We start from the raw sequence: 17,110 nt of genomic DNA, 5'->3' as shown, positions 1-17,110 counted from the left end.
GAAGCAAGGATGCTCTTACCCCATAATCCTTAACTGCCTCTAAAACTGCCAGACAATGGAAGAGCTCTCCAGATCTACTACCACCAAGTCCTTGCAGTCTCTCAAGGAGAAATCAAAGATGGTGCACATCAGAAAATGGATGAATTGGCAAGAATATGCAGAGACCCTTGAAGGCCACCTGCCTGCACTGAGCCTGGAAGAATCTGAGATACCAGGCAGCTGGAGAGTGCCCCTGGACTGGTGTCCTGGCTACAGTGGAAAAGCTACCCATGGTCCACAAAGTGTCCTGCCAGTAAAGGCATGGACAGTACCCTGAACCAGAGCCTCTGCTGAGACCCTGGACTTTGGTGCCTACTAAATACAGTCAGATTTTAAACTAGTAATGCCATCAACCAGTTGAAAGAAGCAAGCATTTGCTTTGGAAGATAGATGTCTGTCCATCAGTGAAAGAGTAAAGAATGCTACCAACTTGTTATTTGGGAAAATGTATTTCCTGTTTTCAAAATAACGAGCAGGGAATATGCTGATATCAAGAATACATTCTAATCTGATACTAGAAGTTACTTTTTTCATTAACATATTTTTTTTAAACTACTCAGATAAGCTATTGCTACTAGAAGATATTTTTACTGTTCATTAAGATAGGGCAGTTTTTCTACCCCATATGTTTCTTTTTCTGAAGCTATATTCAAGTTTCCTCACCTCATGGAAGTAAATTATAATTCCTAATGAAAAAATATTCTAAGAATGTGACTATTTGGAATACTTGTTTACACAGAATCTTCTATGCCAGAAGGAAAGCATGTGCTCTTCATCTAATATGTCTTCACACTGTCAGAAATATTTAAGGAGTCATCAAATATCTACTGTACCTTTCAGGTATAGAGGGCATGCATCTGGAACAGGGGAAGCAGTGCATATAATTTCACCTTGTAAAATTATTTTAAATTTAACCACAGACTTCCCAGGAAAAAAGAATTGCCAGCCAAGTCACTATCGGATGTATGTTTGGAAAAAAACACTAGGAAGGAGACGTTAAGAGATCCTAGCACATTTTCTTTCTTTTGGATATGGATTTTTTGCGCATCAAGAACAGCAATACTGTATTTCAAAAGTCTAGCAGTTAGCAAATGTTAAGTGACAAGCAGTTTTAACTCAAGTTAACTATGTATGTTACTCAGCAGGGGAACCTAACAAAGAAGCACAGCTCCCAGCATGATGACACCAGAGGAGTCATGTCCTGATGTCATACATACAGAGATACCAGGAAAGAAAAGAGTTTTTGAAAGGAGTTACCAGAGTGTGAAAACATACAGAACACACAGTTGCTTCTGCTTAACTGGTGTGATGTGCTAATATTGGCAATCTCATTGTCAATACAGTTCTTCCAAAAAGAAGCAGGGTTTTATCACCTGGAAAACTAAAACTGTAAACTTCAGGGGGGAAAACACAACAACAAAACAAATCCTCTTTCTTGCTCTTTCCCTTTATCTACCCTTGACACCTTCCTTGCATTTTCTTTCCTCTGGGCATGTGTGAAGGCCAAGAGATGTAAGACTACTCAAACAAGGAAAAAGCATGAAGCTGGCCACTTGTAAACCATTTTGTTGGGCAGGAAGCAAGACAAAATATATCCATAACACATGAAAATTGCTTGATTTTTTTCAGCTCAACTACAAAACTCCTAATGCTTACAAAAGGGCTCAAAATGTCATTATATTAAACACAGGACATTCTACCTAGATGACTCTCAATCAACTGGAGAAGCTCATTATGACCCCTGTCTGGGTCAGCAATGCCACAAATGGATATAATTTTAATTCCCCCAAACCAAGACCAGTTGTAGTTGAGTAAACTAACATTTGTGGGAGGATTAGCTGCCTTACACTCACTTGCTCTGTATTTTCCCAGCAGGAAAAGGGTTAGGATCTGATCTGGGAACAAACCAGACACTGAAAGGTTCAGGGTTTGTTTTGGAAAGAAAAATAATTAAAAAAAAAAAAAAATAGGAACTGGAACACCTAGTCCTCTGATTTGGTGGAAAATGGTCCTCATTTGCTCAACTGTCAGGACAATATTAAGAAAATAACCACACTATCTTACAGAAACTTACAGTGCCTGCTGTGGCACTGTATTATAACCACAATCACACCCCTCCTTCCCTGTTATTTTGTAGTGCTTATGTCACTCATAGAATCTCATAACTTTAGGCAAGATAAATTACTGCTTCACAGTCAGATTATTTTCTATACAGCATCTCATCCTGGGATCACTCCTTGATGGTTTCAAAAATCACTGGTGTTAAAAATAATAATTAACAAGGAAAACAACAAAAAAAGAGATAATTTTCACCACAAACCATTCACCTGGGGAGAGGCTGCAGTGGGTTTCCTCATCATGAGAGCCAAATGGCAAACCAGAAGCACAGAATTCTTGACTTTCCTAGTGCTGTGCTAGCCAGGAACTTGGAGAGTTTGCATGCACTTTCAGGAAGGGTGAAACAGCAACCAAACGGAGCCGACATTTCAACTCTCTCCACAAGCAGAAAAGAGTTATGCAGCAGGCAAGACCTTTAAGTGAGAGTCAGGAGACCTGTCTGCAGACAGCTTGCATGACCTCAGGTAAATCCCTTGAGGAACTGAAGCACGCACCGCTCATCCACAAAATGGAGCTAATCCTAAATCCTTCACGGAGTACTGCACAGCTAAATCCACTCTTGGTTTTCAGGTGCTCATGTAGCTCAGCAACGACACTGGTATGTGAAGTGCCTAGAGAGCAGGACACTTTGGGAACCTAATTCATTCAGCTTCCTCTGCTAGTTAATAATGGCTAGAGTACAAGATGGCCACATTTCTCAAAATGGATCAATAAGCCTTCACTGTTTCCCCTCATATGTGCAGAAAAAAAACCCCAAAGCAAACCCAAACAAAAAAACCCCAAAACTATCTAGAGGTCTTCTCTTACTTCTGTCCCAAGAAATTCCCAAGATGGAATTTCAGCGAAGCTCAAAGGAGTTTAGTCAGAATCAGGATGACAAGATGGGCTATATTGTTGACTTTGCAATCAAGCAGTCATAAAAGTTTTTATTTCTTAAAAACCTTTATTTTCTGATGTCCCACTGTTAATCCAATGCACCCAGAAGTTTTTGATTTACATCCAATTAAAAAAATAAAAACACACCAGAGTAGCTCAGACATCATGATTAAAAAAAAAACCAAAACCGAAACATAAACACACCTACATAGGATGCTTCCTCTTCTTTCTGTTCTTTAAATACATAGGTTACACTGGCTCATACACTGCTTTTATGCAGTGGATAGAAAACACTTAACTCTGGCTAGGATTCAAGAATTGCAGAATCTCACCAGAGTTGCAGTGGAGATTACAAAAGTTGGCAAGTTTAATCATATTTTTCACTTTAAATAACAGAACAGTTTTAACACATGCTCCTTAAAAAAAAAAAAAAAAAAAAAAAAAAAAAAAAAAAAAAAAAAAAAAAAAAAAAAAAAAAGCCTTTCAGAAACTTCTGCAATTTTCTTTCCATGGATAGCTGAGGGGAAATGCAAGGCAGCATTGTTTGCACAGACCTGAGAGCCAGCTTGGAGGACTCAGGGAGTCCTCTACTCCTGTACAACAGCCTTCCACTCCAACTATGGCTAATCATTTACAATATGCCCAACCCACAGTATAATCCCCTTCCCACTCTGCTCTTTCCCCACCATGTGTATTTTTATCAGAGATCACCAAGAAAAAAAACCCACAACTTAAAGAAACTCCAAGAGACACTCATGACTCCAGAGGGCCTTTGCACGTTTTCCTGAAATATATATATGACACCAGATATAAGATTACTCTTCTTCTCCCCCTTTGCAATCCCTTCACTGAAATGCATCCCCATATGGGCTTTTTCCAGTGAACACCAGGTCTATAAGCGGCTTTTCCAAGCCAAGAAAAGTTTACAAGAGGTCACGCCAGAGAATAGGCTCTGCACATTTCCTAAGAGGGTCATATTACATAGAATATCCACCAGAGACAAAGTGTTCCCATCCGGTTTCCCACTTCTTTTGGCATCAAAATTGCTCTTCTGGGTAGGAGAAGTGGCAAACACGTGCATTGGGAAAAGGAGAGGTGAGTATTTTCTCCCCCCTTTTGCTTATCTCAGCCAGAATTCCGGAGCATGCTTCTAGGGTCTAACAGAGCGATTCTTGCTATGAAAACTGATTACTATATTCAGCATTTGGGACTCTCCACACATACAGAGGCACTCTTTGGATGGCTTTTTTTCTCCCCTAGAACAATGCCAAAATTATTTTCTCTTAGTTAGACATTAGGAAGAACTTCCTAGCGGTAACAACAGTTAATCAGGCCAATAGGTTGCACTGCCTCCCTCCGCAATCCTGCTGTTAAAGGCTTTTAAGGCCACACCAGATCGGCATCTGTCAGGAAAGGTTTAGATAGAGCTTATCCTGCCTTGGGGCAAGGGGACAGACCGAATGAGTGCTGCAGGCCCCTCTCTGCCCCATCTCTGACAAAACACCACAGCTTCACAAAATGCCACGTCTGTTTGAAGAATGCAGTTTCTTGCCCTCCTTTAGGCACAGGGCCTGAGCCAGCTGCAGGGGCAGCAGGGGCTGCATGCTGCGTCTCTGGAAAGCAAAGGGGAATTTTGCCTCTCTGAGCTATGACCCTGGTGACAGAGCATTTGCTCTAGAGTGGCAGTGGTTGCTGCTGCATGCAGCTGGAAAATAGCAGTAATGTCACGTGTGTGGGAGCAGATAGGCAAAGTAAAAGGGAAGATCCTGAGGCATCCACAAGGCACAATTTGCACTAGCAGAATGAGACAATCCCCTGCTGTGTGGGTTGGCAAGGAAAGGACAGGAGCAAAGCAAACTGGAGGGGTTGCAGGAAAAAGAAACCCCCACCTCAAGCCACTGAAACCAGTTACATCCCAGTCACCCCAGTGAGCTTCTCTACATGCAATTATGCAGCTGCAAACACGGAAAAGAACAGCCAGCTCTGAGAAGCGCCAGGATCCAGCCTATGAGAAACACTGGAAACAAACACAGATCAAAGGGAAACACCAAGCTGTATACACAGCTGGGGCTGTCTTCCCCTGTTAAAGAGGGACAGGCACGTAGATTTTAACTGCAAGCTCTTTGTGTGTCCTTGCACGTAACTGTGTGCATCTGTGCAAATGAGAGTACTCCCCCCACATTCAGCCTCTTGACATTACCAAAGTGTAGCTAACAAATGGTATTTTCCACAGTGTATGCAAGATTCACATACAGCTGGGCAAAATCTGACTGGGCAACTCACAACTCAACCCACCCCAGGGAACAAGGCCAAATAGGTGGGAATGAAAAACACGGGAGATACAAAGCAATCACTTTTTATCCTCTGATTTCTACGTTAAACCTGCTACGTTGCTTTTCCTTTCAGAATAACTCATTTGAAGAATTTCACTGAATTTCCAGGAGCAGAACACTTCCCATCTAAAGGCTGGACTTTGGCCATGTGGAATTATAGTGAATTACCCCAAGCATTCAACAGATTGTGTCTTTAAGTAGCACTGGAAAGTCCCTCCTGGGAGGAAAATGTAGAGGACGCATCACCCAGAACTTCCTGGGGGACACAGAGCAATCCCTCTCGCACAATCCAGCTCTAAGTGAAAAGAGCAGAGAACACACTGCGGTAGCAGAGGGAAATACTGGCAGCTGCCTGTTCTCAGGTCCTAAGACACTCTTGGCTGACCAGGCTCTTCAGGGCTAGGGACAGCCACAGTGAACTCCTCTGGGCTGATCTCACCTCTGAACCCAACTGTTCTGTTCCTTTTCTCTCCCGGGCTGCTCACAGGGAGATCTACCAATGCACAAATAAGCAGCAAAAATCGAGTCCAACATATATTTCCTCCCCCTTTCCACACATCCCCTCCAATGGGTGTGTGGCTTTGCCAGACTTCACCCTTGTAGAAGGGTCCTTACCCTTTCTCCTCAAACACACAAACTCACTTATTCACATGAAGAGTAGCATCTATCAAACACCCTCCTCTTTCATTGTTGCATTCTTTACTGCCCTGGACAGTAAGCTGTTTGGTGCAGGAACCCACTGCACTGCCCTCCATAACTGGACATAACTACAGCACTGGAGAGACAACTAGGGAGGAGCAACAATTGCCCAGGTGAAGGAGCAAGCGTTCATTTGAGAGTCATGAAGAGCTGCCCTTCTAAACAATCCAGGTGCTTTTAGATCTTCCACCCTAGCTCAGCAACCAGCTAACTCAAGAGATAGCAGCCTGCACTTGACTTTATAAGCATGACTAAGTTTTGTGCAGCTGTTTACCACCTGCTATGATAAAAACCACACCCTTATCATATGGACTGTTATCAGCCTGGGCCATGTGTGAACCCACTGATACCATTCACAGAACATTTCTATGAAAGTAACACTGCATTTCAACCTCAAGTCCTGTTTCCACTGGAGGTTTCGGTGCATAAGGTTTTTTTTTGTATCAATTTCTGTTATGCCGCCTTCTTTCCCTCAGCCCCTCCTGGGCAGAAACCCTTGTACAACAATTACAAGACCACTAAGCAACTGCTACATCCCCTTTCCTGCCTCAACTTCTGTGAGATGAATATGCTCGTTTGCAAAATCACCCATTTTTCAGCAATGCCTTCTTCATCTTGAGTCTTATTAAGACTTCATCTTTAGTCTTATTACTCTATTTAAAATCCTTGGCAAAAAATAGGAGCAAAGAGCATCCATCCTTTGCAAAAGCTTTTCATTTTTCTCTAAATAAGCTGTGTTGCTGTACGAATGCACTCTCAAAGGTAAGTAACAGGCAAGAGGGACAGAAAATCTTATTACACAGCTAATGGGAAGTGATGCTCAGGCAGCAGTGTACACATAAAGGATACCTTCAGAAGACAGCTGTTAATTTTTTTTTAATGGAACATAGGGCAGAAGACCTGACTCATCCCATTGCTCTGTGATCCAGGAACTCCTCTGCGTTCTTCCAGACTTGAACAAATCCAAACCCTTTATACGAGATTCAGCCTGCATCTGGCAGACTCAAGTGCCACTTGTGAAAAGGGGGATACTCCAATTTTGCAAATGCAGTGTCAGGATTTACCAAACAGAAAGCACAAAGAGCACTAGGCAGAGATGTTCTGTATTTCTATACAAATTCAAAATCCTAAGGTACACAGAAAGAGGGGTAGGCAGATCACACCACCTACTCCTATGTTCTGCCATGGCCCTGACTTAGCCCTGTTCACTTTACCGGATGGTTTCATGGGAGCAGGATTCCTGATCCTTGATTGCACATTGCCCATTTAATTGTTTTATGGTTGTCACATGGACTGTTTGGGAGGAAACCTGCCTAGTCTGTTTGCTCACAGCTATGCAAACTGCTGGGGGTGACCAGAACCATTTGCAGCCAGGCAACAACCACAGCAACTGTGAGATGAAGCCCTTTGCTTTCATTTCCCAGCCAAGGCTATGAAAGGCCATTACAGATGTGCATTACCCACCAGAGCACCCAGACCAAGGGGCTACGCCATTCTGCACCAAGAAACAGAGCTGAGACAGGGGAAACTTTTGTGAAGGAGAGAAAAAGCAAGCAACTGGATGAAGATGTGGATCAATGAAGCAATGGAGTGGGTTGATGCAAACTTGCTCCTACTGGCCCATTACTCCAGGAACTGGATCCACATGTGTTTCTGCTCCTTACCTGTTAAATAGGGCTGTCTGACTCTTCCCAACAGCCCCCAGGCATATCTTAAGGTTATAGGTTCTCAAAATTGGGATACTTCGGTGGAAATGGACCACACACAGAAAGGAAAATGAGAAACTTCCTTGCCTACATTTCCTATCTCATGCCAAATTTCCTTTTGTGTCCCAAGCCTGCATGGGCTATGTTACTATAGTACCCTCACATGTCCCAGATACAGATCAGCACACACAGCTCCAGCATCTGCCCCAAATGTACCAAAACCTGAAACTTGTTGTTAACAGGTAATTTGTCTCAAAAATTATATTATTATTATTACCTCATCTTCTTTAAGGCAGCAACTCCCCAAGTAGCTTTTAGCTAGTAATGCTTTCAGGCCCATATGGGCAATGTTAGTCACTTGAACACGAAAAGTTGTTGCATCACAATTTCTGGCTCTTGGCACTTCAAACAAAAAAAAAAAAAAAAAAAAAAAAAAAAAGGCTTGCAAAGTCTCCAGAGATGCATTTGGGAGAGAGATGTCAAGTACAGAGACCTGACACGACTGAAAACTGAGCCAGGAAAGCTGAATTCTAGACTTCCTACCTGAGGCCAGATTCTTCCCCGGTCCAAGCTCACTGATTACAGAGAGGGATTTGCCCAGTCTTAATTTTTTTCAGGACAGCCATAAACACACAGAACTGGACAGGGTTCAGCCTGAAAGAAAACTGCAGCAGCACACCCAAGTAGAAATTTGAGGATACAACTTTGGGAAGAGATTCAAGAACCAGTGCTGGCAACGATGCACTCCAAATCAGATACCATCTAAGTACATAGGACTGCTTTCATTACACATCCCCAGCAGCTACCAGACCCCCTCCCGGCTCCCTGAAAGCAGTAAATAACCAGAAACGCACCATTTAATACCTCTTCTACTCACTGCTCTGGAAATCTTAAGTACAGGATGCTGAAAGCAAGAACTCAGTCAGTATATGGGGAAACCTGACTGCAGAGCATGTTTCTTTCCAAGACGGGGGTTTCCTCTGAAGTCTCCCTTCTGGGAGTCAAGACAAAAGGATTCTCAGCATCAGACCATTATGGTCTGGCAGTTCTTTCTACACTATGGGAGGAAAACACAACAGAAAGTGTACCTAAAACACATCTTCTTGAGAAGATCTTTGTGATAAGTATCTGTTTCTGAAAACTGGCTTATAACAGTGATTTTTATTGTGCAACATTGTTGAAATAAAAACATTTTGCTTTGTGTTAGTTTATGCAAAATAGTAGTATTGTTCTTTTTTTCCTCTTCTTTCTCCAACTGCTATTGGCTGCATAAGGGAGGTGCAGAGATCTGGGAGCAGAAAGGAACAGAAAGGAAGACAGGCATGCATTCACTCTTCACTGCATCACTCTGAATAAAAAAAAATAATCATACTGAAACTAGAAATTCCAATATGAGCATACTAAAGGACTTCCAACAAAATGAGGATCATTTTGCTTCCTTCAAATTTTGGCATGGAGATTAACTGTCCCTTTTCAGCAGCTTTACTCAGAGTTCAAAATGTTCTGCTGCCCAGCCAATGTGAAACAAAGCCTTTGCAGACTTTCAATTGTAAGTGAATCAAAATGCTGCTTCTGCACAAGGGGGCACTTTGAGTGGACAAGTGTAGTGGTCAAAGAGACCGATCCCAGTTTTACAGCATCTGACTGGTGAGTTCTCAGAATAATGCAAAGAAATAACTGCAATATAGCAAAATGTAGACTAACACTAAGTGATGACAACTAAGCCTGAACATATCCCAAAAGAACATCGCTCTGATAGCCTTACTCCACAAACTACAGACTTCACTCTCTCCAGGTTAAGCAAAAACAGGCACAGCAGTATAAGTCATCCAGATCTCCTAACTAGAGGAACATGTTTCAGATCTGCTGAAAATTGTTAGTCCCAGCTGAAATCCACACGACAGCGTTGAAGACAGCTAGCTACCTCCAGCTCTTGTTCCATACTGCCCATGGAGACAGGAGGTTTAGCTACAGTTCCCACAAGGAGCAAGTTGGATCCCTACATGCTCTGACCTTTGGATGTGTCAAAGAAAGATGCATGCTCAGCTGTGTTGGACATAGTTTGACTGCTGCAGGGAACATCACAGGTTCCAAGTTTTATTAATGAGGAAAACAATATGTACTGTCAACATTTGCTACATGAACTTAACATGAAAACAAAGCCCACTCCAGAGAACAAATGAAACTTAGTGGATTAGTTTCTTGTTCCAGCTCTCCTGATAAATAGCACTGAACTCAACACCACATTGATTAGTTGGTTCAAGACAAACACCGATCAGATTGCCTTGGCAAGTATATATAGCACTACAAAAGCACAATCATCCATGTCTATTCAGAGTAGCAAAGATTCACCATACTTTTATTTCCCTTCCCTCTATCTTTTCCAGCCTAAACAGCATGTCTGCACTATTTAAATGCCCTACGTTAAATGCTTTCCCCTCCTTCTCTTGCATTTTGCTAAGACACACTCAAGCCCCTGTTCTAAAGAAACAGAATCAAAGTGTGCAATTGCTGTGGAGCCCCAGAAGGCCCCACATTTCAGTGCAAGCTGACCCAGGTCATGGTTTTCTCCTAAATGTTCAGTAGGGTTTTTCCTTTATCTCATCTGCTACCTCAAATATGCAACCTAGAGTAACAGTCAGCTCTGAAACCGTTTTGGAGAAACACTCTGCAATAACAGTCTCTCACATTAAAGAGAGAATGGGTGGGGAATCACAGAAGATAGACAGGGGATCTTGGTAAGAGTCAGAAAGGCTAAAAAACACAGTACTCGATGATTGCTATGCATCCGTCTTCTTCAATTTGTTTCATATAATCTCAAAAGATATCAAAGGATCTTACACTACTTCACTATATGCTTTTACAGTAAACACAACTCCTTAGCAACGTGGTTTTGGAGCTTTGTCTCCATTAGATTTTGTCCTTTTTCATTTTAAATGAGGTATTTTTGCAGAGCCACAAATTCTGTGGGATCTTCAGAATATTCTAATTTCAGTGATTATCCCAAGGTCTCTTTTCCTCTTCTGATCTATCTCCTGTTTGAACTAAATTATTGTTACCTTAAGAAAAATTTGCCCTAATAACTCATTCTTTACCCGATTACTCAGCTTTGCTTTCCTTCCTTTTGCTAAATTACAATGCAATCATCACCAAAATCAAATAGAACAATCTAGGATATACACATTTAAAAAAAAAAAAAAATCTGATCAACAGCTTTACAAATATCTCTCTTGTCTGTCAGAAAAGTTATGTCTCCTGATAGAACATCACCACCATGGTGGTCTACCAAACTGCCACTTCAAGAGCAGCAGCAAAGTCATCTCAGTGCCATGCATCTTCTCTTTATACCACACCGACCACATCCTTCCAAAACTGCTGTGTGTCTAAAATGTTTACAGACAACCGTTAATTCTGCTATCTGTATAAGACACACCATTTAACTTAAGCCTGAATTTTATTTATTATCCTTTTTTGAGAAAATATTACACTAGTGAAATTCATCTTTCAGTTACTTGCTTTATCATGTTTTCTTTTAGAAAATGATGGGGTGTTGCTTACAAATCAGTTTTTTTAGTAGGCATGTTAAAGAACTAAAAAGTATTGTTTTAGTGATGCCTTACAGCAGATGAGAAGCAGAATACTGGTTTGTTGTTTAAATGCAAGCTATGACTCATTCTGGGCAGAGATAAACTGAAACATACCCATTAAATAAAAAACACAAACAATTTTCCAACATGAGGATTAATGACAGATAATAACTATAAATTAACTTTAATCTTTTATAAATAAAACAAAGCCCCTTACATAAATGTCACTGCAGTCTCTTCAGATAAAAAATAAAATCAAAGCAGAAAGTCACTTAAATACTACAGTTAATATTCAGTACCAATTAAACAGCTCCTTAGCAGAACCACTGAGGTGTTCATGAAATACTTCAAGACTAAGAAAAGGAGTGGAGCTTAATAAAAAAAAAAATCGCTTCAATTTTTTAAATATATGTTTAGTTACTTTTCAACATCAAAGGGGTACAAGATTCTTAATGTAATACATTGAAACATCATCAGCTCAGCAATAATGAGTCCAAGTCATATATTCAAAAAGGAGAAGAACGTTTTGTTTTTCTAGTGTTCTCTTGCTGCTGCTTGAAAGAAACTCTGTATAATTGTTGAATGGGTTAAAACAAAATTTAACTGAATGCAAGAAGGCCACTGTTCACAGACAAGAGGGGAAAAAACAGAGTCAGAGACCTAATAGTGGACAATTTTGAAAATTATAGTGTGTGTCAATAATGGAGATAACAGTTAGATTCAAAAGGAATAATCACAAATAATAAGGAAAATGAGCACCTGCCAGACACAAAGCCATTAGTATCAGGGCTTTTATCTTTGCAACAGTTAAGTCTGGAGACACTGACAAACTTAATGACACAGCAAATAAAACATGGTGAAAATCTAACTGGGAAGCTATCCACTTCACTTGGAAAACACTGCTGTGGAGTTTGAAAATAAATGCTTTCAGTATGAAACTCACTGTCCAAATCACTGGTAAATACTGCAAACCCAGCCTAGCCACTACAGGGTCTGGCTGGGTTTGCAGGTGTGTGTAGCTGCTCAGGCCACAGCATTTGCATTAAGGGACAAATAATCCCAAATGAGAAGCTGTGGGCTCCCAACCAAAGACCCCAGATACAGAAGTTTGCCTGTACAGACCATTCAATGTGATCCAATGTGTGCCCTTCCCAGAAGGGTGAAACCCAAGGGCTTGTAAAACCATGTCTGAGACACAGACCTGGAATACAGTGCCTTGGAATGAGAAGACCTGGAGGAAAGACTTTGCTAAGAAGGCTGATGGTTAGGAGTCTTCAACCTGGAGCAGGTGGGGATTAGGGAGCATAACTGAGACAGAAGGAGAGGAAGAGAGAGAGAGAGAATATTATACCAACTGGGAATGGGAAGACAAATTCTGCAGCAAGCAAACAGCTTGTCAATATTCAGAAAAAGGTGGCATAAGGGGAAGCATGGGTAGTAATACTTCTCTTGCTAGTAACATATATAACAAAGTACTGGACAGCAGTCAATCCTCATGATATCCCTATCCCAGGTAGTATTACTGTCCTCAGTTAAACACAGGGAATCATGGTAGAAACTTCCTCATCTTACACAGGTAGTTGGTATTAGGCATACCCTAAACCCCTCAAAACTTGCCAGTCCTTAGCTGGACAATAACTTGTGCAATGATAACTGCTGAGATCTCACCCACAGAGTCTGAAGCTTCACTGTCTGCCCCACAAGCTCAAGGGTAAAGAAAGATGCTCACAGATCCACACAAACTTGGACAATGTGAGACCACCAGGTTGGTTCAGGGAAAGATGGAGACAGCCCTGCTCTAAAGCTGTAGTGAGTGCAAGCAGCGTTTGCAGTAACAATTAGATATGCAAATAAGCAAACTGAAAATTAGTGATGGTTTACTGTCGTCATGGAGAAAAGAAAACACCCTCCGTTCTGGGTCAGACCCAAGCACTGCTTTTTTTTTTTTTTTCCTCACTAGTAAATAAAACTGTAGAGGGCACTGGAAAACTCAGGAGCCAACACTTCTCAACACAGCTTAACCTGGAACTGGAAAGGTTGGGACCCGGGGAGCAACACAGCCCAAATAAAAAAACCTCCCTGCATCACCCCAGAAAGGCATGACCATGACAACTCTGTAGACTCTCAAAGCTACCAGGAGGTAGAAACACAATCTGGAAGAAACACTCACACCATGCAAAGGCCAAGCTGCTTCCCAGCACTGCTGCTGCTGGGAGAGGCAGATGTGGGGGAAACTGAGGATGAGGTGATTCATGAGGTACTCAGCTCCAATTCCCCTGAAGATACATGGGAAGATCTTGTCTGAATGGAAATACACACCTGGCCCAAAGCCTCTGGGTATCTTTGGCCATCCTTATAGGCCTCCTAGCCCTTGTTAAATAATGGCTGCTAAGAGGGAAGAGGAGGCAATCAACCTATTTAGACTCAGCTTTCCTACCCTGGGGGTTTCTTCATAGGAGCAGCTGGCCAGAGCACTGCCTTTGTTCCAGCAGCCACAAAAAATACAGACACCCTCCTCTCAGCCCCGCTAAAATCCAAAAGAAGAGCCAAGATAAGTTTATAATGGAAACCCTGACACAACCTTAACTATAGCATCCTGAATGGAAGGCGATAATCTGATCTGTGTGTGAACTAGCTCCCCTTGTCTCAAATGGTATTTATCTTACTTTAACTCCTGTTACAAAAGGGTTGAGTCATATAGCAGAGCTAGCCAAGTAACAAAACTGCAAGGCTTGCTAAAACTTCAGATTCAAGGATAAACAGGCGTAATCCTAAAACAGGTTAGAAGAGAGAGTCTCCACAGGAGCACTGGTAGCCAGACCTCTGAGCCTCTGGACAATGGTATTTTCTTCTGCGCCGCAGAGATTATCAAAGCCCAGCGGAGGAGTGGGAGGGAGAGGGTGCAGAGCACAGGGCTCTGCCCTTCGGTTCATGGTAACACGTATTACCCAGGGCCCAAGAAACCTGATCCCGTAGCAACCTCATGTATGGAAAGTGCCCCAATCAGATTTCACTGTGTCAGGAGAAGAACAGTATTTACTCTGCATACAGATTAGTCACAAAACTGGGTCACTTCTTGCCTTTTCAGAGAGAGAAAAAAAACCCAACCAAAAACAAGGCTTCTTTTTCAAGATCTTTTTGTGCCTTCTCCCCCGACTTTTAAAACTACGTGATGCAGTGTGGTCATTCACAGCTAAGCTGATCAAACAGCACCTGCATGTGTAAGGTTAAAGCACATTACACTCACCAGGCTTGCATTTCTTAGAATTCAGATCATTAGCTACTTACCGGTTCTTTTCTAGTTCGTTGTGCGTAGACCTGGAAGATAAACAAAAATTTGGATTAGCAACCTTTGACCTCTCAGCACCAAAGTTCAACTGCCACAAGCCATACATATCCCCAGTGGCACATCACGGCATAAAGCCAACCAACTATACACATTAAAATCTATAGCTATAACCTCAGCCTCCCTGCCGACAAGAGATTCCTCCCCTCCAGTATTTACCTGCTACATGCAAAGCTGGTACTCTTACTGGTGTTACAGAAAATGTTCCCTAGAGACTTAAATGCACACAAACTCCTGAAGAGAGGCAACGATTAGAACAGGGGACCAGAGTCAGCCATTTCCAGGCTACTTCTGGCTCTGTCACCAACTCAGTACAGGACTGCAGTTACGTTTCTTTGTGCCTTAGCTTCTCCATTCACTCTGTAAAAATACTGGTATCATCTGCTAACACAAGAGCTCATGGAGTATTAATTTATGCACATCAAATACATGGGGGAGCTTCCAGCAGAATTGGTTCTGTAAGAACAACCCCTGGAGCCCTTCAGCAGTCACATGCTAGATTTAGCAAACTTAGTAGAACCAGATATGGCCATCATTTGGGCACAAAACAGGATGGCCACTACTGCCATGTTTGCAAACAACAGCAGCACTGAGTAGCACTTTTAGGATGCCTGGAAACCCCTCGGGGATTGAAACAGCACCGCCACAGCACTAGCTTGCAGTGAAGCAAGTGACCCATAAAGTGGCACTGTGACCACTTGACAAAGGAGGGGGCTTTGTCTTTATACCTGCCTGCTACACCAAGCATGCTGCCAGCACTCCCTAATTTACAGCTCACAGCTTGGAAATGAGACTAACTAGAAACAAAAGGGAATCGAGCAAGTTCATTCTCCTTGCCTCTGTGATAGCAGCACAGGTGGCAAAAAAAGCTTAAATCCTTTCAGGATTTCTAATCTAACGATGTTATTAGTAACCCAGGTAAGATTGTTGAGGATTATTTAAAAAGGAGAGCCATTTATCCAACATATCTCTTTAACAGAAGGTCACCTTAAAATAAGAGTAAAAGGAGCCCAAGAGCTTAATAAAAAGGATCTATTTTCTGTAATTTGGCATCACATTTCTTCCGGAGCTCTGAGAAGATTATGCTCTATCCTCCATCTGGAGAATCCCACAGAGAATTCTACAATTAGGGAACTGAATGGAGGATGTGCTCCAAGGGAAACCCTGTCATAATTAAATGCTTCTCCAAAAAAGGAGAAGCGCTTAACAGGTGTTAGAACCTCATTGAAGATGACGAATAAACTATGGAGGTTTGCAAAAAAACAAGGTAAATGAGTCTTAGCTAGCCGTGGCTGAGAGCTGCAGGTAGCCAGGGGAAAACCAAAACATTACTGTATGTCTGTGCAAGACACCCTGTGCAGCAGGATATGGGACACACTAAAGGCAAGGCACACTACAGCCAAACTCCTAAAGTTGAAGAAACTCCCAAAGTAAGTCCTCCCCTCCCAAAAAGAGAGGATCCCTTAAGTCTGATTCCCAGGAATCAGAGATGTGAACATAATATTTAGTCCAAAAAATCTCCCAAATCAAATCCACATCCCCCCCCCCCCCCCCCCGAGTCTGTAGCAGCAAAATCCAGGCAACTTGGATGCAAATTAACCCACCAGGACTGAGCTGAGGCCCTTTAAAACCACTGCCCGTATGTTCTTTGGAACACGCTTATTGTTCTTATTTACTGTATGTTCCTGCAGGACACTTTGCGCTCTTCTTGGCTATGACATTAGCAGTTATAAAGCCAGAGATATGCAATGGCTTGAATTCCTATATTATATCGAGCCAATTATGAAGGCCAGCACTGAAAGAACAGAGTTTGGCCCACTGCTGTGAACAAAATTAAACCAGCAGGTTCTCCCTACTCCTCTCACACAGGAGACTCTTTATTACTTATCTGCTTTCTGATGAACAAGACAACTGAGAGGGGTCACAGGCTTTTCACCAAGTCAGGAAATTTATGCTGTGACTTTTAACCATACTGGTAGCAAGGAAAAGAGCAAACCTTCCCTCCCCCCGCACACACACACACTTTCCCACTGAAACTGAATGCAAAGGAAAGAATGTCAGCAATGCTGAATGAATCCTATGGGAATGTTACTTCTCTCACCTGCCTATGCTCTGCTTAGTCTTACTGGGGACATTTGGAAAAATTTTAATTTCTCCTTTCATCTAAATTTAGGAAAAAAACCTCAGTACCACTTCCCTACTACCACCATTCACTAACTCTTATCTTCTGTGCCAGTTTCCCTTTGCTTGGACAACGAATACAGAAAAACCCCCTCTCTCTTCTGTTTGTAATTCATTTAATTTTCTGTAGCTCCTGATCTAGAGATTAATTTTCTCATCTTTGAACTGCACATGTTACTAAGATTTATTTGGAGTTAAACAAGGACAGTACTGTCCATGAAGTGT

General features: G+C 42.0%; 1 protein-coding gene across 1 annotated transcript in view; it reads right to left on the bottom strand.

The window, feature by feature from the left end:
- Positions 1 to 17,110, bottom strand: part of MXI1 (MAX interactor 1, dimerization protein) — a 47,472-nt gene that overhangs the window by 15,256 nt on the left and 15,106 nt on the right. Inside the window, exon 3 of the mRNA XM_026851070.1 lies at positions 14,647 to 14,676. Coding sequence (XP_026706871.1) covers positions 14,647 to 14,676 — 30 coding nt within the window. The remainder of the gene's footprint in view (positions 1 to 14,646; positions 14,677 to 17,110) is intronic.

This window comes from Athene cunicularia (assembly GCF_003259725.1).
Source record: "Athene cunicularia isolate RWA chromosome 6 unlocalized genomic scaffold, athCun1 chr6_part1, whole genome shotgun sequence".
NCBI classification, from domain to species: domain Eukaryota; kingdom Metazoa; phylum Chordata; class Aves; order Strigiformes; family Strigidae; genus Athene; species Athene cunicularia.
The sequence above is the reverse complement of the archived record's forward strand: the minus strand, read 5'-3'. Positions and strand labels throughout refer to the sequence as shown.